The 23,263-nt window shown below is 50.4% G+C and overlaps 3 protein-coding genes across 4 annotated transcripts; 1 reads left to right on the top strand and 2 right to left on the bottom strand.

Moving 5' to 3' along the window:
• Positions 1-1,271: 1,271 nt before the first annotated feature.
• Positions 1,272-6,407, bottom strand: MTFMT (mitochondrial methionyl-tRNA formyltransferase). The gene is given in 10 exon segments (XM_027879209.1): positions 1,272-1,570; positions 1,572-1,721; positions 2,032-2,114; positions 2,431-2,512; positions 3,043-3,134; positions 3,621-3,696; positions 4,231-4,333; positions 5,135-5,257; positions 5,628-5,840; positions 6,298-6,407. Coding segments are annotated over 10 exon segments (1,083 nt in total). The 3' UTR covers positions 1,272-1,519.
• Positions 6,408-10,828: 4,421 nt separating this feature from the next.
• Positions 10,829-18,239, top strand: SLC51B (solute carrier family 51 beta subunit). Its single transcript, XM_027879206.1, has 6 exons — positions 10,829-11,313; positions 14,585-14,685; positions 14,945-15,319; positions 15,618-15,761; positions 16,213-16,303; positions 17,070-18,239. The coding sequence occupies exons 2-6, from the start codon at positions 14,616-14,618 to the stop codon at positions 17,287-17,289; spliced, it is 900 nt and encodes a 299-aa protein (XP_027735007.1). The 5' UTR covers positions 10,829-11,313; positions 14,585-14,615; the 3' UTR covers positions 17,290-18,239.
• Positions 17,665-23,221, bottom strand: RASL12 (RAS like family 12). Of its 2 annotated transcripts, none has more exons than XM_027879208.1 (6): positions 22,468-23,221; positions 21,489-21,605; positions 21,322-21,378; positions 20,146-20,219; positions 19,832-20,022; positions 17,665-19,091 (listed from the first exon to the last, which is right to left on the bottom strand). In XM_027879208.1, the coding sequence occupies exons 2-6, from the start codon at positions 21,595-21,597 to the stop codon at positions 18,731-18,733; spliced, it is 792 nt and encodes a 263-aa protein (XP_027735009.1). In that variant the 5' UTR covers positions 21,598-21,605; positions 22,468-23,221; the 3' UTR covers positions 17,665-18,730. The 2 variants fall into 2 exon arrangements, with proteins under 2 accessions (XP_027735009.1, XP_027735008.1); XM_027879207.1 differs by having other exon boundaries at positions 17,665-19,095; positions 22,468-23,220.
• Between the last annotated feature and the right edge of the window lie 42 nt (positions 23,222-23,263).

Genomic DNA, 23,263 nt, shown 5'->3' with positions numbered 1-23,263 from the left:
GGGACCTGGGACATCAGAAAAGTTGGGTCCTAAAACACTGAAATTGTTGAGTCCCAGTTAACTGAAACACTCCTCATAAATCCAAAATTCTTTATCATTAGTGCTTAAAATTATCTCTAAATTGTGGCGGTGGGTTTTTGGGTGGGATTTTATTTTGATAGACTCATTTCTCTGCTAATTCAGCTTCTGACACAATCCATGTCTGAGGCCAAAGCCTAATCATGCAGCTGATTAGCATCAAAAACCTGTCTGGGGGGAAGGGGCTTTAGAAAAGAACATTCTTATCCTCAGCAAACATCGAATATTTGAATTCCAGTGATGGCTTCAAATGTTCTTTAAAAATAACTGATGAAAAATTCCCAGAAGCTCCAGCAGGGAAAACACAAGGCAAGCAGCCACGCAGTTATGACCAGTGATGTAGTAAAACGCAGAAAACTCCCAAAACCATCACTTTCCCCAAAACCACAAAAAACTCACCCACCCACCTTTCCACTGGCATAAGGCAGTAAAAAACCTGTCAGACAGATCTAAACAGAGTAAAAGCAAAAAAACTCCACAACCTTCACTTGCAAAGAGTGGGCAGGAGCAAAACACAAAAATACATCATTTGCTCGGAAATTAACTTGCCAGATTTGGATCTTCTGCGGCACAAACTGCACCAGAGTCTGCAGCCAGAGCTAACAGGAGTTCTCCCCAGGAGCCTGACTTCCACCTTGCTGCTGTTTCCAGTTTGTGACTCTGATTCATAGCCTTGGATTTCTTGGAGGACCGCGTGTTTTGGAAAACCTGTCAGAGGCAGATTAATGTCGGACCAATGGCAATTAAAGAAAAATACAGCAGCATCTGCTTTAACAGATGCTTCTTGAGAAACATTTTAATCCTTGTGATGTAACACATTCTTCTAGATTTTTTTGCTTTTACTTCAGTAGAACTCAGGAAAAAACAGGAAAAAGCTGAGCAAATAACATCAGACCAGCTCCTAAGATGTGGCCAGTCTTCATTTTGCCGTTATCTTCGTGGTGCTACCTTACTTCTAAGACAAGAAATTTTAAAAGAGTCACCAGTTTTGGGGTTCTTCACATGAAATACTCTTATACATATTATTAGCCAAAGGTCGAGGCACAAGAAAATCAAACTAGACAGTCCAAGTCTCAGTGAGCACTAAACTCTGAATTAGAGAAGCACTGGACTTCAATATTTACAGACCAAAGTAACCGTGCAAAACTTATCCCTGAGGAAGATTATACCAAAAGTCCCCAAACAGAAATTGCAAACTTTGTATAAAAATAAATTTATTTCTTAACAGTGGGAACGGGGATTTTATTCACCATCTTCAGCATTCAGAGACTCTCTTCCTTCACGGGGAAAGAGGAGTATCATCAGGAAGCCACGATGTAAATATGCAGATGACAGTGGTATCAAACACTCTGGGAAGAAACCCCTGAATTAAGCTGAGAGTTATAGGTGGGCTTCGAAATATTTTATATTTCTATTAACTTACAGACATTTTAAAACACATCTATTGTTTTATATCCTGTGGCAATATTCCCCTCTCTCTCAGAGTCTTTTTTTGCCGTGCTAAGTTTGAGTGTTCGAAATCTGCACTCCTGATGAACTGTCTGTGGATTCTCTTGGAACCAGGAGTGCATATATCCGTTGTAGAAGTCAACTGCTGTAAGCTTCTTCTTTAATATGACTGTTTTGATTCCAACCCAGCCTTCCTAGAAATAAAACCAAATAAAAATGGCATAAGATTCTTCCATGTTTTAAAATCATCTTCAGCTCTCACTGGCTGGCTTACAGAATACATTTTATTTAATGTGATCAGGCTTACAAGTCAAATTCTTGCTTGCAAGTGCAAAGCCTGTTAGTGGAAATTAAAAGTTTAAGGTAACAAACGAAAAGTCATGTGCTAATCTAAACTAGTAGAGAGAATAACAGTGGACAATTAAAACAAAAGTTATGCAACACACAAATACTAAAAACCTCATCTTTGGGACAGTGAATATAAAACAAAGGGGAAAAGCCTACCTTGCATCGAACTATCAGTGTTTGGGACACTTTATGGAACAGCAGTGAACCAGGAACAGCTTCACAGTCATTTACTGTTTGATCTAAAAACAAAACAAGATCATCTTGCATTTTTAGGCCAACAAGCACAGAGAAAGTTTGAAACAATTCCGTCTCTTTGAAGCATGATAACAATCTTGAGTCAATATTTTGCTCAAAAATATTTTATTGTATTCTGTGTTTTATTATAACCAAATGAGCAGGAAGAATCAGAACAGTCACTCTCTGGCACTGCATCTGATCCATGAACATTCACTAACTCTGTTTGCTCTGGCACACCCCTCAGCCCACATGGCGCTCACATTCCTGCAGAAAACGGTTACAAAATGTAACTTAACAGATTAATTTAAAAGTAAATACCAGCAAAACCAGGGATATCATCCACTTCCACAAAATCCAGAAGTTTAACAGTAGTGTCCTTCCAGAGTGTCTGCAAAGGAAACTGGAAACAGAAGCAGATGACACAGTGAGAATATATTCACAATTTCCAGGCAGCTGTCTAGTTGTTTGTTTTTTTTTTTTCTCAAGCAAAATATCTGTGATAATAACATTAGGGGAAAATTTATATATATGTCTAAATAGAAGACTTTCCTTGTTCATCCTTGTCTCTAACCATCAGCACATGCAGAACTGAGTTAAGCAATTAGCTAAAACAGCCCTTTCATTGCAGCTGTTTGCACTGTTTGCTCTCATGCAGAGATGTCACTGCAGTGCTTTAAACACTCCCAAACACACCAGGAGAAATCTCAGAGCTAAGGGAACAATATAAAATTACTGAGCTGATTTCACACTTGGCATCAAGTTCATTCATTCCACCTCCAATGCTAAACAACTACCAGGATTTTAAAACACATGCTGAGTTACGGAGGCTAGAATAACTAAACTTGAGGTTTAGTCATCAGTTAAAATATCTACACCAATCTCAGCCATGCTAGAGGTCAGAAAAGGGTTCAAAAAAATCCACTGTCTTACCATACTTCCTATTGCACGATGCAGTTGAATTATTTGTGTAGCTGTTTGCTCCTCCCATTTTATACAACTCTTTGCTATAGAGATTTTAGGAGCTAAGGGGGGGAGAAAACAAATTTAGGAGATTTAATAGTTTGCTTTGCATCTTTTTGCAAAAACAAACAGCCACAGGTACCTCAGACAACAACTGGAGAAAAGGTTTTGTAAAAACCTCAATTTGGATTATTTATATTTTATTCTCAGTTGTTCTCTTATTTATCCATTGAACTGCAAACTGACAACATGTTTACAAACACAGCTGTAACCCTTTTGTCTGCATTACAAGCACGAAGAATAACAAACTCAGATTTTGCGACATCACCACTGATTTTGATATTGTACAAGCCACTCAAAAAAAATAAACTTAACACAGTAAGCCTGGAGAACTCTGAAGCATTTTTAAGCCAGAGAAGGCAGTGAAGAGACCATACTGAGAAAGGAATTTAAAAAAAAAATACAACCCAGCACAGCAGGAAACTTAGTTTTCCAGCTGATAAAAGAAAAAAAATGAACAAGTCCCATTAAATAGGATGTGTACCTACCAAATGTTACTCCTTCTTTTGGCTGCTCCTTCTTGTTTTTTAAGCTTTCAGGCAAGTTTTTCAAAACTGCCAACAGCTGCAAAATCAAATTTTGAACAGGGTTATTAGCCAAGCTAAGTTTAAGCAATAATAAACAAAGTAAAACTCAATTTCTCGATAGTGAAACTTTCTTGTGAGCTTTTAGAAAACTGAGTAAGTATATAAGACTTGTATCATACACACAGATACACTAAAGGCATCCTTCCCACTGAATTACAACTGAAATGGATTATATCCTCTCAGATATTTATTCCAGAACAGGATAGAGGCTAATTATTAAGATTGAAAAAGTAGATATTCACTTCAATGAAAGAAGAACCTGCACTGTTTCCATACACAACACTTGTGTTCTTCACTGAATAGAAGCAAAACAGCAACACCCAGGACCAACAGCAACAGGTGATCACAGACCACTCAGCTCTCAGCAAGGCAAAGTGCTCACAAACACCAGGTTTCAGATCATTCTCCTTTTAAAGGGGCAGTTAACTCAGAACAAGACTGCTAAGAATTCTGTTTGCACGTGTTCAAAGCAAGGTACCAATCAGAAGTGCCAGTGCTGGCAGGACTTTACCATGTCTGCACCCAGCTTTGCCAACATCCCCTCCAGCTCCTGTGCTGTACAGCGGGGAGGAACAGCCACCTCTTCCTGCTTAATAATTGGACCTACATCAAACCTGCGGGGAAGAAAACCCGTGAGTCCACTGGAGGAGCTGAAACTCAGTTAGTTCAAAACCCTACACTCAGTGCATTAACTCAGTGACTAATTACCCTTTTTCCCCCCTCTGAAAGTATTTTCCACACGTCATTTCACATTATCAGATAACGTTTGGTTCACAAGGCAACACAGGGAAGAGAGTACCAGATCTGTCTCAGCAACAAGATTCACCTCAGCAGGCTGAGGCTGATATGAACACACAATTTACAGTTCAGAGCATGAGATCTCAGAAGAAACAGCCTGAAGCACTCAGATGAAATTTTTTTTGCACTTTCCTAAGATCTATAATCAGACAAGCACGTGAGAAAGAGAGGATAACTAGGATAATGTGTTTTCACAAGCCTTTTAAGCCAGAGTTTGGGCTGAAACTAAACCATATAAACGGTCTCATGCCTAGACAGGAAATTATTTGTCCTCTGTTCACTTACAGATAGTTGCAGGTGACTCTGAAGTCTGAGAACCAGACCTTTTATGTCCTGTCATACCAAGTCTATTGTGTGACTGTTCTGTCTGCTCCCTGTAATAATGCTAAGAATTAGAGAACAGGCCTGGCGTGCAAATTACACAACTCACTAAAATACTGCATTTGTGACAAATCTCATATGGTCAGATGAACATTTCTAAGTGTTTCTAATTTTACACACACATTAAATAATAGTCATTATATAGACCGATTTAAATTATTACTTCAGTGGTGATGTTTTCAAGTCCTGAGAGGCAACAACAGCAGTGAGTTGCTTGGAAAGCACGTCAGACCTACCTTTTTGGTCTTATTTCCATAATTGTCACCCCAGTCACCTTATCACCATGGAGCACCGTGTGGACTATGGGTGCAGGACCACGCCATCGTGGGAGACAGCTGGGATGGACGTTCAGTACACCACTGAAATGAAATAATTCAAAGTTAGAATAGGAACAAGTATATATATCTTTATGTATATTTGAAGCATACATTAGTGGGTGTGCAGGGAATATTAGAGTGCAACTACTTAAACAATTATCTGCTCAGACCACCTGAAGTGTTACTGGCTTAAATATACACCTAGAGGAAAATTCACACTCTATAAGCTTCAGCTTCTCAGCAAACACAGACAGAGAGATGAGAGGAATAAACGCAAAGACATTCTGCTGAATGTTTGCACAAATTTACATCAGTGTGTTAAAGGACAACGAACCTCCCATCCCAGGCTAAAAGTCACAGGTGCTGACTCAAAAGCAGAGCACAGTGACAGATGTCCTGTCCCCTCACTTACTATGGGAACTGCAGAATCAGGTCCTCGCTCAGGAGGCGCCCGAACGATGCCACCACGCCCACATCGAACTGCCCCGCGGGCCCCGTGTGCGGCCACTCGTGCAGGGGCAGCTGGAGCTCCCGGGCACAGCTCCTCACGGGCAGGTCCCGGGGCAGGCGGGACGGCAGGGTCACCACCTCCAGCCGGGACACGAGCGGGTCCTCGCTGGGCTCCCTGGGTGGGGGGAAAAGGAGTTGAAGGCCTTGTAAATGCAGTGCAAAGGAGAGGCGAGGGCTGGGTCACTCCAGCCCTCGCTGTGCCCCAGTGCCGTTCCACAGCACCTGCCCCTCCACCTCTCACCCCCTCCTTGGTGCCCCTTCCCTGACCCTGCCCTCAGCCCCCTCACCAGCCCCCACGGGCTCTGTGATGCTGGCCCATGGACCGACTAACGCCGCCGCGGTCCGTGTGCCACCCTCAGGCTCCTTCTCCTCCTCTTCCCAACCACCCTCTGCCCAACCCACGGTCCCGACCCCTCCTCATCCCCCCTGAGTGACCCCTGAGTCCTGTCACCGGCCTCGTGTGCCATCCCTCAGCGTTCAGCCCTCCCTCACCCTCCACAGCCCCTCAGGCTCCGCGCCCCTCAGACCCCGACTCCCCCCTCAGGCCCGTGTCCCCGCTCCGGCGGCGGTACCCGGCGGCCCGCAGCGCTCGCAGGGCGGTGACGGCGAAGCGGTCGGTGCCGAAGAACAGGATCCGCCATGGCGGGCTCCCGGCCCAGGCGCGCAACAGCCGGGCCCGCATCGCGGGGCTCCCCGCGCGCGGCGATGACGAGCCGGGACCCGCCCCGGGGCGGGGCCGCCCCTCAGCGCTGAGGGCTTGTTCTGCAGCGGCGGTGGATCCTGCGGGATTGGGATATCCCGAGCCGCGAGGGACACGCCGGGATCGTGGGGTCCCGCTCCTGGCCCCGCGCAGGACACCCCGACATGTTGTCCAAGCGGTTCCTGAGCTCGGGCTCGGTGCTGTGAGCACTGCCCCGGGGAGCCTGTTTCGGTGCCCGCCCGCCCTCTCGGTGAAAACACTCCTCCTGATATCCAGCCTGAACACCTCCCGCCCCGACTCAGCTTCATGCCGTTCCCTCGGGTCCTGTCACTGAACAGATCGGTCCCTGCCCCTGCACTGCCCCTCCTGAGGATGTTGGAGACCCCCATGAGGTCGCCCCTCGGTCTCCTCCAGGCTGAAAAAGCCAAGTGGCCTCAGCCGCTCCTCATGAGGCTTCCCCTCCACACCCTTCACCATCCCTGTGGCTCTCCTTTGGATGCTCTCCAATAGTTTAATGTCTTTTCTGTATTTTGGTGCCCAAAACTGCCCCCAGGGCTCAAGGTGAGGCCGTGCCAGTGCAGAGCAGAGCGAGACAATCACCTCACTGCCCCAGTGATGCTCTGCCTGATGCCCCCCAGGACACGGTGTGCCCTCCAACTGGCCACCGACCAAGACCCCCAGGTCTCTTCCTGCAGCTTCTCTCCAGCCTCTCATTCCCCAGTCTATACACACAGTCAGGACTGCCCTGTCTCAGGTGCAGAATCTGACACTTGCCCTTGTTAAACCTCATACTGTAGAACTGTAGAATCATAGAATATTAAGGGGTTGGAATGGATCTCATTAGTGCATATAAATATCTCAAAGGTGGGCGCCAGCTGTCTCAGACTTCTTTTCGGTAGTTCCCAGTGACAGGACAAGGAGCAATGGCCATAAACAACATCACAACAAGTTCCACCTCAACACGAGGAAGAACTTCTTTACGCTGAAGGTGGCAGAGCACTGGAACGGGCTGCCCAGGCAAGGGTATGGAGTCTCCCTCTGGAGACATCCTGAACCCACCTGGACATGTTCCTGCCTTGCCTGCTCCAGGTGACCCTGCCTTGGTAGGGAGGTTGAACTGGATGATCTCCAGAGGTCCCTTCCAACCCTGACATCTCTGTGATTCTGTGATCATGGTGTGGGGTGGTGGGGCTGTCAGGGCAGCCCTCAGTGCCTGCATTGCTCTGACAGCTCCAGCCCCGAGTGCTCCCAAGTGCTGGGGGTGTCGGTGCTCCCAAGCGGCGTCACCGTGGCCACAGCCCTGTAACCTTGACCATGAATTGTCTGTGCTGCCTCAGTGCAAAGATAACGTGGAAAAACACTGTGGGCAGAAAGGGGTGTTGACCCCGCAGCCACTGCTCTGACAGCGTTTGAAAAGCTGATTTAATTGTCTGCCTCCATGGACAGCTCCGTTTTAAGAGTGACAATAACTCAAAGAATGTTTTCTTGTAAACCATGGGGTCAGAATCGCCACTTGAAGAACTGTCTTCTCCCATAACATAAGTATGAAAATATTTTATCATTCTGCTAAGAACATTCTTTCCCCGCATGGGAAGATGGTTTATTTGTGTAGCTTTTAATGTAAATCACATACACAGATTCCCTTGTGCATCTAAATCACAGTTTATCCTACAGTCTTTGCAACTAGCAATTTCTGCAGCAGGGAGTGTGAGAATCTGGAAACATTTCCTATATGCCAGTGAAAACATGCAAATTAATTGGAAAATGAATAGTAGAATTTTATGTTGGATACACGAGGGAAGGATCAAAAAGGAAAGTAAAATTTTGTGCCACTCTAAACAATTCATTCCCTTTTTCATTATGGTTTTCTTCTCTCAGACACTGAGGATGCCACTATTTTCAGTGGTAAAAACACAAGAAAACTAATGAGAAAGGGCTGTTACATGTTAAAAAAAAAATTGAGCCAGGTCATTCTAACTGAGATGCTTCCATTCCTGCACACTGAAAAAAGGAGGATATGCCACCAAATAGAGATGTAATTTCCTAACCAGTATGTAAAAATCAGTTGCTCAAAAGAACTTATAATTTTCTATTACTTTGTAAATCCCATAAAAATCCTCAGCTCGGTTGTGTGCAGGACACTCTTCAATTCCACAGTTCCAGCTGCCTCATCTCAGTGCACAGATGAAAGGATACAGTAAAAAATAAATAAACATAGAAACAAGAGGGTAGCTGAAAAATTTGACCACATAATACCTCAGATGCTGGAAAGTACTCCTGGCTTCCAGGGCCATGCTGAGCAGTCACTGGCTGGAAGGCTGGAAGGAAAAGTCCTGTGTGGTGACAGCAAATACCAGTTCTCTGAGGTGTTGGGTGAAGGCCTGGATTTATTACCAGCACTTCAGAAAGGCCAGTGAGGGACATGTGTGTCTGGATGGCCCAAATGCCACCCAAAATCTGGGAGTCTGAACCCAGAATCCAGCTGCTGCTGGGTGTTCATTTCCAGGTATCAGCACCAATGTGTGGAGCTTCACTTGCTGCTCCTCCAGGACTTAAACCCTGGAGATGGAATCTCACCTCTGGCTGTGGTTAAGGCTCCTGGAAATACTGTAACTCTGTGCTGAACTTTTGCCAGATTTATACATGAAGTAATTAAAGTTTCATTTGTAGTGAGTTTATGAGGTGGACTTAAATTCCCCCCAGTACACTTTCTCCCAAGTGATTCATCCTTGGCTCTGATACTACTGCACAGTTCAAACAGATTATGCCTGTTTTATACCTTGGACACAGTGTACATGCATTTTAACTGAAGATTTATCTTGATAATAAATTTTTTTTCAGAATGAAAGCAATTATCTGTTTGTTTCACAAAAAAAAAAAAATTAAAAAAATTCTGGCTTTTCTGCTGCATTTGAACTCTGCTTTTGTACATGGAAAGAAAAAAAAAACACAACAAACCAACTCTGAAGGTTTAGTTATTCTGTAACCAGGCATTTCAGGTCAAAGACACTGAAGAGGTCGAAACAGATAAGCAAAATTAAAACACCAAGGTCAGACAAGCTCTTCCCAAGAACAGTGAAGACAAATCCGAGGAGGAAGCAGAACACAAATCAACATCTTATCTCCACTTTACTTGCTGGCCAAGACACTGGAAGTGTCTCCAAGAAGTAAAAAGATATCTCCCATTAACCAGTGCCAGTGTTGTCAGGGGAGACACAAAATCAAACAGGGGAGACACAAAATCAAGCACTCACAGCCTTGCTGAAGAGGTTTCTCCTGAAAGCATTCACGGTTCTCTGGAAAAGGAGGGGATTTCTGGGCACAAGAGCCAACTGCAACCAGTGGGAAACTGGTTTTATTTCTGTGTACATCATGCTGAGTCCAGCTCAGCCGCTTCCCTGCATCCTGCTGCTATTTTTGGGGGGGTTATCATGGGTGGAAGAGGAGCTGCTGTGCTGATGCACCAAGGCTTGGCCCTGACCCAAAGCCAGAAGATTTGGTTGTGCAGCTTGTGAGACCTTTCCCTGTACGTCTTCCCTGGCACTGCAAAGGTCGTAGGGGCACTGGGAAAGCCTTCCCTACCGTGATGGCACTTTTTAAATGATCCTGCTTGAAATGCAGAGGAAAGACAGAGCAATTCACAGTATGGTGGGATGTCCCAGCTGGAGCTGCCTCCCCCAGCAGAGAGCAGCTCTTGTTTCCTGGAGGATGCATTTCTGAGCTCCCATCTGATCGCTGCCAGGCTGAGGCTGAGCAGTGAAACATCTGTTTGGGGAGTCCAGGTCTGCTGGATGAGATTCCACAGGGGCAGCCAGGGAAGCTCTGATGGGGATGTGAGATAGGATTCGAAGGATTAATTGCACCGGAGCAAAGCTTCAGTGCCAAAGATCACAGAATCATTAAATGGTTTGGGTTGGAAGGGACCTTAAAGATCATCTCATTCCAAACTCTTGCCAGGGGCAGGGACACTTTCCACTAGATGAGATTGCTCCAAGCCCCATCTGACCTGGCCTTGAACACTTTATTTCAAGGAAAACACTGAGAACAGGACAAATATAAGGGCACTGTGCCCATCTCCAGTTAAGCTGGAGCTAACCAGTGCTAGCTGTGTGCTCCAAACCCATCACTGAGAGGCATCCCGTGTGGTTTGCAGTTCCATCCACGAACCAGGTAGTTCAGGGAGGAGGAATCCTCCTTTCCCAAGGTGGCTGGCACAAAAAAGCAGCTCATCAGCCTGCAGAGCCTCTTAGCAGACTATTGACTTAGCCAGGTGTTGCCAGTGCCTGTGAAACAGGGATGGCAGAATCTCTGATAGGTGAAAAGCTTTGTACTTCGCCTGCAAAGTTTGTTGCTCTGGTAAGATACTCTGAGAGCCTTAGAATAACCATCCACTTAAAAAAAAAAATAAATAAATAAAGGGATAATATCTGCTTTATCAGGACGTGCTTCCTGTGTGCAATGAGGGACCGAGGCAGGCGGAGCGAACATTATCTTTAACTCCGGGGTAACTTATTACTGAGTGTCATTCTACTCAGTGTGCTCTTTTAATACTGATTGTGCCAATAGCTTGAGCAAATAGACTGGAAGTTCCTACGGTTCATTCTTTGGGAAAAGGTCGTTCACCTCGCGCTGTAAATGGTCCCACTAAAGAGGTGTGTTTTCTTCGGGGGCCGGAGTGTACCTCACCTCTTGGACTGGCCTTCACACATGACTCAGGGGCAGAGTGAATCACAGCTCGCAGCACATCCCGAGCAGGAGGACAGGAAACCCTGGCACCGCATTGCCACGGTGACACTGCCACTGACGGGAGCTCGGAGGAGACGTCTTGGGATGGCAGGGCTGACAGAAGAGATGTAGCTTCCTCCCTGCTGGGAACTGCCTGTTTCTGGTGAGTTAGAGGAGATCAACGGGCATTCCTGCTGCTCCAGCGGCTGGGTTAATTTACAGCTATCTGTAAAGAAAGGCTTATTTATTTATTCCAGCTAGAAAGCTGAAATCCTTGGAAATTTTAAGTGAAGGCTGCTTAAGGGGAGACTGTCTGAATAGCAAGTGAGAAGCAGGCTGGGATAACTCCTGCCTATAAAAGCCTGGGAAGCAGTCAAAGGAAAATTTATAATATAACTCAGATTTGCTCTTTAACTTTTGACTTTACAATGGTGAACAAAGAGCAGAGACTGCCTTCTTGCTTTAATATTTTGAATATTAAGTATTTTTTCTTGTGTTCTTTAATGGAACTCAGTGCTTAATGTACTTCTATAAACCAGCCCATCCATTTCCATCTCTCTGGTGTGCCATTGTATATCCCCTACGAATCCCAAAGACAGAGCATCCCACTTTTATACTGTATTTGGAACAACTGCCGCATTTTAATGCCACCAGTTAAGATAAGATAATCACCAGAGAGAGTCTGGATGACAAGAGGAGACTGTTTTTAGAAAGACTGGTATGTTCTAAATGCATTGTCCCACATTGTGTAGTGAGTATTGAGCAGAGAGTCCAGAGGGATATTATCACTGATGGTTTTTCCAGAATATCAGACCTGGCAAAAACCACCATCAAAAGCACAGGGTGGTTTCACAGCGCCACGTGCTGTGCCCTGGCTGGAAGGAGTCCACGTGCAGCTGGGGACGTGTGTGTGTTCCCATGTTCCCACATGGCAAGGGCCCCTCGCTGGGTTTTGCCAAACTTTAGAGCCCCAGTCCCTCAGCTCTGCCTTCTGCATGTGGTGGCTCTCAGATCTCCAAGGGCTTCCATTATGAGAGAGGATTTTAGCATTTAAGTGCTGGGATCAATGCACAGAGCAAAAAAAAGCAGTCACTTGCCATTTTTCTGTGATTTCTTGAGATTTCATTGAACGCTACCAAAGTCCACAGATCCATAGGAGGATTTAGGACAGATATGGTGAATAACTCTCCGTTCCTAAAATACACACAGCATTACAGACTTTGCAGCTTTTGATGTGAAAATACCATTTGCAAAAGAAAGAAAATAACAGAAACGTCCAGGTGTAAATATAAACTCAAAATAACACGGGTAAAATGTTTCCTTGAGAGGTCTTGGTCTCTGTTCTTTCTGCTTCCTTCCACACAAGCATAAATGCATCAGCTCTCTCTCATTTGAGCTTCCTGTGTTGTACCTGAGTTGGGAAGCAACCTCAGAAGGGTCTTGGGGATAGGAGACCAAAATATGCAGCTTGGAGTTGCAGGATCCAAGGGCTCATCCCCATCCCTCAGCAGCCAGAGTCACTGCTGAGATGTGCAGGCAGCGATGGAGAGGAACATCCCCCACGCTCTCCCAGCTCCTCTGGTGGAGCAGTGCTCACCCACACCGGGGTGTGGGCAGCAGGACAGAGCAGCTGTGTGGGGGAGGCTGGAGGAGATGTCTCTGAAAATCTCTCTTTCAGGCTGGAAGATCCAAACTCACCAGAATTTTGGGGCTTGCTGTTTCCTTACTGTGAAGCTGGTGGTGCAGGCAGAGTTCTGGATCCTGCTCAGGCTCTCCTCTGGGCTGGCCTGAGAACACTGTTTTGGAGCTTTGACCAATGAAACTAGTTTGGTTAGTGTGATGTAGGGGTAAAAGATCTGTAAAATAAGAGGAGTTTCCTTTAAAGTACTTTACCGAAATTTCCTGTTAAGGCACCATAAATATCCGTTCTGCTGCTGTGTTGTACCTGAGAAGTTCTGGCCTCCCACCTCTGGGGAGACTTGGCAGTTGGTCACTAAGAAGCAGTGAAGTACTTCCAGCAGCTTTCCAGCATCCCTGCTGTGCATGGACACCGGGAGGTGGCCCACAAGTTATGAAACACCTCAGGAGAAAATCAGCACCATGCTTGTCAAATATTTCTGTTCATGCAAATGATTGGTCAGAAGCCTTGCACAGCAAGATTGAACACGTTCAAGTGCCACTTCTTATTACGGCGTAGGCGAGTTGTAACTTATTTTCATTGGCACCAAGACTTTATTTCCTCCTTCGTGAGGGGTGATGCATGTGAACAAGGTAAAGGTTACCTGGACGGGAAGGCAATTGGCACATCTCACTGCAGGGAGCAGCTTTACCCACATTTTCTGAAATACAAAGCCGACCACGTAAGTACTTGAGAGTCCCCTCCTCAAAGAATTGCTAGCAGGTGGTTTTTTTCTGGCAGTAGGGAGCAAGCCTGCATGCCTGGTTGGCTGTAAAATGTGAACTTTGAATTGTGAAGACATTGAGAATGGGGGCTAAATAGTAGCAATCATTAGGTCTATAACCGAGGGGACAAATGCTTCCCCGAGGAGTCAGCAGCAGCGTTGCTGACACGCCTGGCGGGGTGGAACATGGCCATGAGCAATCTCCAGGGAACAGTTTCAGACAGCTCCAGGCCACACAGCAAAGGCAGGTGAAAGTTGAGAGTATGGGGCTGTCGTAAAAGCGTTCATGTAATAATTAATGGCCCGTGGGGCCAGAGTGCACGTGTGTTGTGGTGTCGTTGACCTGCCAGTGCGTGATGGTTCAGGTGAGGCCAGCGAGCTGTGGGCTGGGGAGAGCCAGCTAAACATCTCACCAGTTCACAGTGGACAGACAGGAACACCTGCTCAGGGCAGGTCCCTCCAAAGGAGGCTTAAGAAATAATTCGGACAAGAAGCCATAAAAGCTGGATTGATGCCGTTGGCAAATGAGGGACTAAAGGTCAAGGAGGAGCTTTCTGCTTCCCTGAGGGATGGGAGACACCCTAACCTTGATGGCAAGCTGGCCTTGCCTCTTCTTGGAGCTCAGCCCTCCACTTCCTCGTCTCCACGCCCTTATTCTGCCATCCATGGATTGGCAGCAGGTAGGCACTGTCCAAAGCATGTGCTCTCTGTGGATCGTGTCAGGGGAGCAAGGAGGGAAGCTTAGACAGTTTGTTGAGGGGCTGGCTCACAGCAGCTGAGCTCACAGCTCGTGGGGTCACCTGGGCAAGGGGCCCAACCCCAGGCAGCAGACCCTGTGCCACACCCACTGTCTGTCACCTCAGTGGCTCCCAGATTTCTGCACCCTGTCCTGGCAGCTCAGACTCACATTCACAGGAGAAAGCACGCCACAGCTGCAGGGGTGCATGAGGTCCCCTCTCTGAACACAGAGCTGGAGCAGAGAGGGGAATCAGGTTATCCCTCAGCTCCTTAGTTTCTTTCTGTCTTTCCCAGGCATCTGCACACTGAAGAAACACTGGGGAAGATGCGATCCGTTCCAGCTGCATATACAAATATGAAGATCTTCTGGATAATCCCGTTTTTCCTGCTGCAAGGTAGAGTCTTGGCTTGGGGGATAATGGTGTGGGTGAAGTAGGTGACATGTGCAAAGACCTTAACTTCCTGGAAATATGGTTTCTTCCTCTCTCTGGGCCCATTTTCCTCCATGTACACCAGCAACAGCCTGGCTCAGCCGTGGGAAAAGCTGCCCCCCCAGTTCCAGAACTGGGAGTCATCCCCATTTGCACTCTGTGTGTGTGTCTGTGTGTCCTGTGCTTCGGGGTTGGCCGCACTCATATGTTGTTTTCTTTGCAGGCACTGAAGCTTTTCTGATAAAAAATGCTAAATTCAACCTGTGTTTACAAGCCAGCCCGATAAATAGGAATTTATTGCTGGAGAACTGTAATCCAGAGTCAGATTTCCAGGACTGGTCTTGGCAAGGCGACTCTTTGGTGAATCACGGCACGCAGAGCTGCCTCTCCGTGTCGGGGGCCGACAGAGTGCAGACAAGTCTCTGTGCCAGCACAGCCTACACGAGCTGGGACTGCTCCAACTCTCTGCTCTCACCTCTGGGTACCAGCCAGAGCTACCTGGTGGCAAGCAGGAAAGGAGTTGCTCTCGGTGATGTGAGAGGCCTCAAGGCCCAGTGGCAGGATGCTGCGGACAGGAGCGTGTGCGAGGAGAAAACCGGTGAGTGCTGCTTGCCCAAGGACCAGTGGTGGGGACACCTGCACTGTTGGGGAACGTGAACAGGCCCTGCCAGCATCCTGGGGCCTTTCCAACCCTGGTGCTCCACCGGGATGGGGTCTGCAGCCAAAAATGCTCTCCACTTCTCTGTGTGTGATGAGGTCAGGCTGTGCCCTCAGGGCTGGGTTCTGCCTGCTTGGAGAGACGTGCTGGGCAGCTCTGGGAGTGAAGAGGAGGGTCATCTCCAATCTGACGGGCTCCTGTGAGTGACCATTGCATCTTTCTGCTCTTTCCTCCCCAGCCAAGGCAGGGCATCCCAGGTACTTCCCAGCTGCCCTGACCAGCCCACAGATGCATGAGCACACAGCAGGCAATGCCAGCCTTCTACCAGGCATGGACCAGCAACAGCTGGAGGAGCTGCTCTGGTTCTTCCGCAGAGAAGACCGTAAGTGCTGTTGGTGTTCCTGTGTTGAGACACAGCCCTTGGCTGTTGACTCTCCTGCCTAAAAGAGATGCCCAAGGGAATTACCTGAGGAGGGGATTTACCCCAGACACACAAAGCCTCAGTCTCACCTCCGGTGAGAAGAAGCAGGCCATGGCTGAAGACAGGCAGGAGGATTTGCTGAGATAATGTCTCCTCCCAAAGCAGGATTCGGCCTCTCTGCAGGCAGAGCCTGCCAAGAGAGCAAAGGTCTGGGGTGACCAGTGATTTTGGCAGGGTGGAGGGAGCAGATTGATATGAGGGGGTCAGTGCCTCGAGGATCAACTTCAAAGCCCCAAAAATCAAGGACGGAGTCCAGGGTGGAGCATCCTGGGTGTCCTCAGGAAACGCCTGGCTGTGCTATGTGGGTCACTCTGTGCTATGCCTGCTAATGCTGCCTCTCTGCTTTCCCCAGCCTCAACATGGAATTACTCTGTCCTCGCGCTGTCCCTCGCAACCTTCATTTTGGGTCTTGTTCTCCTGACCATTAACATTGTGCGAAACAGGTGAGGTGGGAAAATCTGGGGATCTTTTGGTGTGTGGTGGTGTGCTGACCGCCCCCTCTCAGGCAGACAGACAGAGGGGTTTGGCAGGGCAGGACAAGCCCCGATTGATGGGGAGAAAAGCAAAGACAAACTCCCTTTGAAGGGTATTTTCTTAGAAAATCTTGCCTGATCCCTGCTCTCCTGACGTGTCACTTGGAACAAGCCACTTCCCTTCTCCAAGCCCTGGATCCCCAGCAGTGAAGGGTCTGCACAGCTCTGCTCAGCCCAGCAGGGCTGCTGGGAGGGAAGTGACCCCAACTGTGTGGTGTGAGGTGCCCTCCCATATGTGCAGAGGCTCTGGACAGGACTCCCAGCCTTTCCCCATCAGCATTCCACGCTGTTCCCCTGTTGCTGCACAACAACTCTGCAGCTGAGGAGCAACTCACTGTTTGCTACAGCATGAAAACTTACCTCTGGGTCAGAGCTGTCATCTTCAGAGGAGAGGAGAGCTAATGCTCTGAGCCTGCCAAGCTCTCCCTCTAGTGCTGGCTGGGTGCTGCTCCTGGCATGGCGAGCTCTGTGCTCTCTAAGTGGGAATCCCACAGCTGTGTGTGCTCCAGCACTTCAGAGCACTTACCTGACAGGGTGCAGCTGGTGGGGTTTGCCCTGGTGTGTTCCAGGGACACGGTGCAAAATGAGGGCTGTGACAAACACCGGGGTACTTGCCCCCAGAAATGGGCTATGCTTGCTGCTTCCTCCACATGGCCTTGTTGTGCCTTCCCTGTAGGAAAAGGAAAATCCTCATGAGCAGAGATGCAGGGCAAACCCCGCTGCAGGCTGAGCTGGATGCCAAGAAAGCCCTGATACCTGCGCAGGAATACAGGCCAGATGAGCCACAGAAACAGGAGCCAGTGCCCCAGGACCAGAGACCTGGAGACGTGGTGGTTCAGTGGAAGGATGGGACCGTCACCTCCCTGTATACGGATTCGTCTGAAGAGGCCCTATAGCAGCAGCTGAAGTCAGACCATACAGGCCCTAAGGAAGGTATTGGAATATCTCATTTTGTAGGGATGGAAGTTTAAAAATGCAGTTCAGCCTGGGGAAAGAAAAAACAAAGAGAAGAAAGCAGCAGAGTTGCACCCAGAGGAGAGGCCCTGGGCTCGAGGCAACCCCTGCCTCCCCAGCTCAGCTCTTGCCTGGCTGATGTTCCCCTGCAGGTCTTGGCTGCTTCCAGCCTTCCCTCTGGCACCAGCTTCACCCCTTCCCTCAGGTGCTGCAAACAGCTGGGAGCTGGGCCAGGGCAGGAGGTGGGAGGCTTGTCCTGCAGTCATCCACTTCCCGTCAGGAAAACAGCCACACTGAAGCTGAGGCACTTTTGTTCCTTTCAGAAATCATCTTTATTAAAATACTTTCCAAAGAGGTTGATCGAAATCCCATATTGAATCTCTCTCTGTCAGTAAGGTCATATATATATATATATATATACATGGATATATGTACAAATATACACGTGGATATTTTACTCTGCAGAGTAACTGCAACTCCAGGGAGAAGCAGAACATTTAACCTGATAGAGCACCTGAAACCAAACACCCAGCCCTTGGCCCTGGCTCGGGCACAGGCAGAGCCTGGTGTGCTCCAGGATTCCCTTCATGCCCTTCACTGGGCACATGTAGAAGCCGTGAAATAATTTATGACATTTTTGGAAATATATCACTCTTTTCAACAAAGGCTCTTCAGACCATGTCCTCGTCATTGAAGCGTCTCCTTGCAAAGCCTTTGGAAAGGGACACTACAGTGTAAAAAGCTGATTAAAAAAGCAGCAGTTTTTGGTGTGACTTAGTTCGCTGTGTGGGAATCGGTTTCAGGCCACCTGAGGCCTTTAGTCAGCTGAAACAGCATCTGCACCTTTTTTATTTGGATTTGAAAGAAAATAAAAATTCCTCCTACTTATTGCTCAGTCGGGGCCCCGTGGGATGAACGAGATGGGTTCCTCCACGCTGGATTAATGATTAATTGCCTCCCTCCTGGACTCCTGTCGCTGTGTGCCAGGTGCCCAAGCTGGCTGGGGGCCCTGGGGACGACCCTTGCCCTCCCAGTGGTGCCCGTGGCTCCGGCTCCTCCAGGAGCTGCTGGATCCTCATGGAAAACCGAGCTGGCCCCGGTGCCAGTGGCAGGACAGGGTGCAAACACCACAGCAGCGCTGGGCAGGAGCAGGCAGAGCGACGCCACGTGTTGGGCTCTCAGCACCCTCCTGCTCGCCACGCGGCCACTGCTGGCTCTGCACCGGCACAGAGACCAGGGCCACCACCTGCCAGCAGCTGCTGCTGTGCCCGTGAGTCCATCACAGAAGGTCTCAGCCCTTGCAGAGTCAGGGGGATGGGTGAGTGTCTCTCTCCTCCCTCTCCACAGCCCGCAGGGACGCGTCCTAAAATATCTTGAAGCCTTTCAGCAAGGTGAGCGTGGGAGCCTTCCTCTTGCTCTGGGCCCGCGAGGACTTGACGGTGACCAGCTTGGCCTGGGCCACCGAGGGCATCTCCTTGTAGTTGATGGTGGAGAGGGTGTTGAGGGTGCAGGTGGCCAGGCCGTGGTGGGTGGGCAGGGCCAGGGCTGTGGCCACGGGTGGGCAGGGCCTCTCCTCGGTGATGAGGAGCGGCCGGGCGGGTGGGTTCCCCTCGGCCCGGCGCCGCACGGCCCGCACGGCCTCGTGGAAGACGTGCTGCACCCCCGCGAAGTCCTGGCACGCCGACACCTCGTGGAACAGACACCCGAACCTGCTGGCCAGGGACATCCCTTCGGCTGAGGGCACCTGCCTGGCGAGAGTGGAGGGGACAGCTGCAGGACCCCTTGGGGCACTGGGGCCTCCCAAAAAGGCTGCAGGCAGCGAACCCTGCATCCTGTGCCTGCTTGCCCTGGGCGCCAGGGAAGCACCCACTCGTCACCCTCTGAGACAAGCAGGGTATGTGAGTCCAAAAGAGTTTTGCCTTTCCTGAAATCCCATAGTAATGAGCTGTGTGGGTCCCTGGGGAATCACACTGCTGGGGATGTGTGCCAGGGACCCAGGGGTGGGTGTGATGGCAGTATACTGGGAAATGTGGAGGAGACCCCTCTGTGGGGAGACACCTCCGTGCTGGGAACACAAGGGGTTCAGCAACACGTGTGACTCAGGGACCTGAGGGACCACAGAGCGGCACAAAAGGCCAGAAAAACACATCAGGCACAACCAGTCCTGGCAGTGGGGCCGGAAACAAAGAACTCCAGAGAAAGGAAGGGCATGTCCAGAGGGGTTCCTCTGGCTCCAGCCCTGCCAGGGGTGCTGACGCTGCCTCACCACGTGGCCAAAAAACATCCTGCTGAAAAATACCAACGGGCTCAAAATAAACATCATCCCCTGGGCAGGAGAGCAGGAACCTCGGAGATGTGGGAGGACGTGGCAAACACTAATGGGTGTGGAAACACCCTTGAAAAAAAATCAGATTTGGGTTTTGCATCCCAGCCGGAGGGATGGGAGGATTTGTGAGGTCTGTCCCACCGGGAACGGCCCCATACCTGTACTGGTCCATGTCCAGCTTGTTTCCCAGCAGGAGCACGGGGCAGCGGCGCTGGCAGCCCCGCGCGTGCAGGGTGAGCACCTCGAGGTAGCGCTGGCAGCCCTCGAAACTTCTCCTGTCGTCGATGCTGTAGACGACCAGGAAGGCGCTGGCCCAGCACAGGTAGCGCTCACAGTTCCCAGGACCATCCTGGGGGTGAGAGGAGTGGCTGAGCCGTGGTCCAGCCATGATCCAGACCTGGTCCAGCCATGATCCAGACCTGGTCCAGCCACGATCCAGATGGATCACGCCAGCGATGCGCCGGTGCCTCACCTGGTCAGCGGTGTCCATCACCTTCAGCAGCACAGGTTGCTGGTCCACCAGCTCCTCCGAGGTGTAGGTGTCCTCTGCAAGGAGAAGGGTGGTTGTGAGGATGAGCTGGGATGAGCCCCATCTTCTCCAAAGCCAGGCAAAGCTCCGGATACTTGGGACGCTGTGGAACAATTTCAGCCCTGATGGGGAGCGTCCTCCATCGACACCTCGTACTTTGCTCCTTCCTGAGACAATGTGATTTTGGGAGACTGGTGGTGATGCTGCTGGGCAAGCCCAGCTAGGAGTGCTCATTTCCCCCTGCATGCCACAAGCGTGGGCTCCAGCAGGGAGAAGGAGGGAAAAGAAGGAGCCCGGCACAACAGGCGCCTGAGGTTCAGCCCTTATCTAAAAGCCTCAGCCTGAAGAGATAAAGCGAGCTGGGGGCTTGACATGGGGCTGTTTCCCAATAAATCAGGCAAGAGGAAGGGCCCTTTCTTTTGGAAGCAGGGCAGGCAGGGAGAGCCATTGAGCCATTCCCCTGGGAGAAAGATGCTTTCTCTGGGCCAGCTCCTAATGGATGTGTTTCGGAAAGGTTTTGACGTGGGAAGATGAAACCACATTCCCAAAAATATCTGAGGAGGAAAGGATTTATCCCTCTTTCCTAAGAGTCACTGAATTATTAGGGACTGTAGTCGGTTCCTGGACAAGGTCCATATCTCCCTAATGTCCCCAATAAATCATTTATGGTTCTTCCCTGTGCCCTGGAGTCAGGCCCAGAAAAATAGTTATTAATTACTCAAATGAGTGGAAAAAAAAATGCCCAGAACCGCTTGCTGCAAAACTCAGCCCCCAGGGTCGCTCACTCTGCGCCCCCCTCATTCCCCCAGCCCTTCCCTTGCCTGACACCCCTGGGGTGAGCAGGAGGCACCAGAAGCTCCCCAAGGAGCCCCAAGAATTCAGCTTTTGGTTTCTTGGGGGCAATGCGAGGAGCTGACGTTCCCTCGTGGGACCTGCCCACAGAGAGAGAGAGGGCGCTGCTTTCACCTCTGTTTTTACAAGTGGCTTTGGGTCAAATCCAGCCCTCCTTGTTTTTTGTATCATTTCAAGTGGGTTGGGGTTTTTTCCCTGCTAAATGCCGTACTTGTGGGAAACATGGGAGATGGGAAGGGTACTCCATGGGATGACAAAGACCCTTACCCAAGTTGGGATCATATTCGCTGATGAACCTCTTGGTTAGAAACTTCACGGTCAGGGCTGCAGGGGGTGAAAGAGGCAGGTGAGAAAGGTGTCCCCCCCATGGCACTGCCACCCTGGCAGCCACCCCCGTGCCCGGCCATCCCCGTGGTGGTGGGCGCCTGTCTCACCTGACTTGCCGGCCCCTCTGCACCCCAGGATGGCCACGTTGCACTCGGGGAGGGGGCTCTGGGGCGGCCGCTCGCCGCTGGCTCGGGGTTTGCCGAACATCGAGGACATCCTCGGTCCTGCGGGAGAGAGTGGGGGGACCGTGCCGGTTGAGGACCTTCTCACTGCCTGGCTCGTGGGGTGCCCCAGCCTGGGCAAAAGGGGGGCTCAGCAGCGTGGGGGAGGAAAACCCCCTCTCCTCCACCCGCATCCTGGAGCCAGGGTGGCCGGCGTTCCCATCCTACACTGGCTGCCAGCACCCCACGGAAATATAGGGACCATCCCCCAGCCCTCAGCCCACCCTTCACATCTCAGAAAGAGAAGAGAAACGCAGCCTCCCACCTTAAAATCCAGGGCCGGAGGGGACGCGGGGCTGGCCGGGGGCGATGGCGGGGCCGGAGGAGCAGCGGCCCCTGCACGGCCGGGGCTGCGATGAATGAGGCGGGAGGAGGCGAGCGCGGCTCCCCTGCTCGGGCTCCGGCCAAACTCCTTGTAAGGAAAGCGGCCCCGCCGCGGGGCTGGACACGCTGCCCCGGCCACCCCGAGGACGGTCCCCCCGGCAGGGCACTCCGGCCCCCAGCGCTGCCGGGGCTTCGCGCAGGGACCCCCGGGCCACCGCGCCGTGTCCCGGCATCTTCCTAAGCCCCCAACACTTCGCCGTGTCCCCAGCTCCTCGATGTGTCCCCAGGACGAGCAAGCCTGGTCCCGCAGCCCTGGCCGAGGCCGGTGCACTCATCACACCTCCGGCAGGCAGGACCAGCACTCCGGAGCGGTGCTGCCCGTCCAGCCGCCCTGCCCACAACCTGCCCGGCTCCGTCGGATGCGTTAAAGCACAGACACCTTCTGCTGCCAGCAGAGGTTTTGCGGGGCTAGAAAAAAATACCCTTTTCCCACCCAAAAGACTCGATCCCAAGGGGAAAACGGAGCCCGGGGAGCACTCACCAGTGCCCGCACCAATCCATCAGCCAGCACCCAGTGTCTCTGAGCCTGAGTAGGTGGCAGAGGCTGAAGTCAGCGTTGTCATGGCGATCAGAGCCATTTGGGATGGGGCTCAGTGCCCGGGACTGCAGGATACAGCCCCTGGGCCGGCCCCGAGAGGCTTCTGGGGGGGCCATATCCGAGGCTGGAGGGCCAGGGCTGCTCCGTGTCCACGCGGGGCTGCTGCGCCATTGGGAATATTGCCCATTAATGCAGGCAGGATATTTTTAAACCCTCCCAAAATAGTCTGGGAGCGTAGAAGTCCCTGCAAGACCCAGGGATGGGGAGGATGGGGATCATGGGGATCACTCCCCTGCGGGAAGCAGAGCCCCACTGGGGACACCCGGATCCCAGACCCGCTTTGGACACAGGTCAAAGAGGCTTAAAAGCAATCGGAGCTAAATGTGGTATTTTGAGCTGGGTATCCACGAGGATCAATGACAGCAGCACAAGTGCAAAGCTCTTCCCTTCTCCCCTAAACTGGGATTTTTGGGGAACCTGCTGGTGCCACGACCCTGGGGCAGTGGCTTTGCCATCCTGTGCTGCCCTGAGAGTTCCTGGGTGCTGGGATGAGGGACTAAGGATGGAGGAAAGAATAGACCTTCAATAGGGTGGGCTGCTCAGGTTTAAATTATTCATCAAAACTAAAGACTGGTGATGGGGAGACCTGGGAAGTAGCCCCTCAGGTGAGCCCTGTTGTTGGCCCTCTCCTCGGCACCCCATGGCACAGGTGAAATGGGATTTCTAGCCAGGAAAAGCT

This window comes from Empidonax traillii, unplaced genomic scaffold, assembly GCF_003031625.1.
Source record: "Empidonax traillii isolate 1590-97213 ecotype Southwest subspecies unplaced genomic scaffold, ASM303162v1 scaffold52:size1600334, whole genome shotgun sequence".
Lineage (NCBI taxonomy): Eukaryota > Metazoa > Chordata > Aves > Passeriformes > Tyrannidae > Empidonax > Empidonax traillii.
This window is presented reverse-complemented; position numbering and strand designations above follow the sequence as displayed.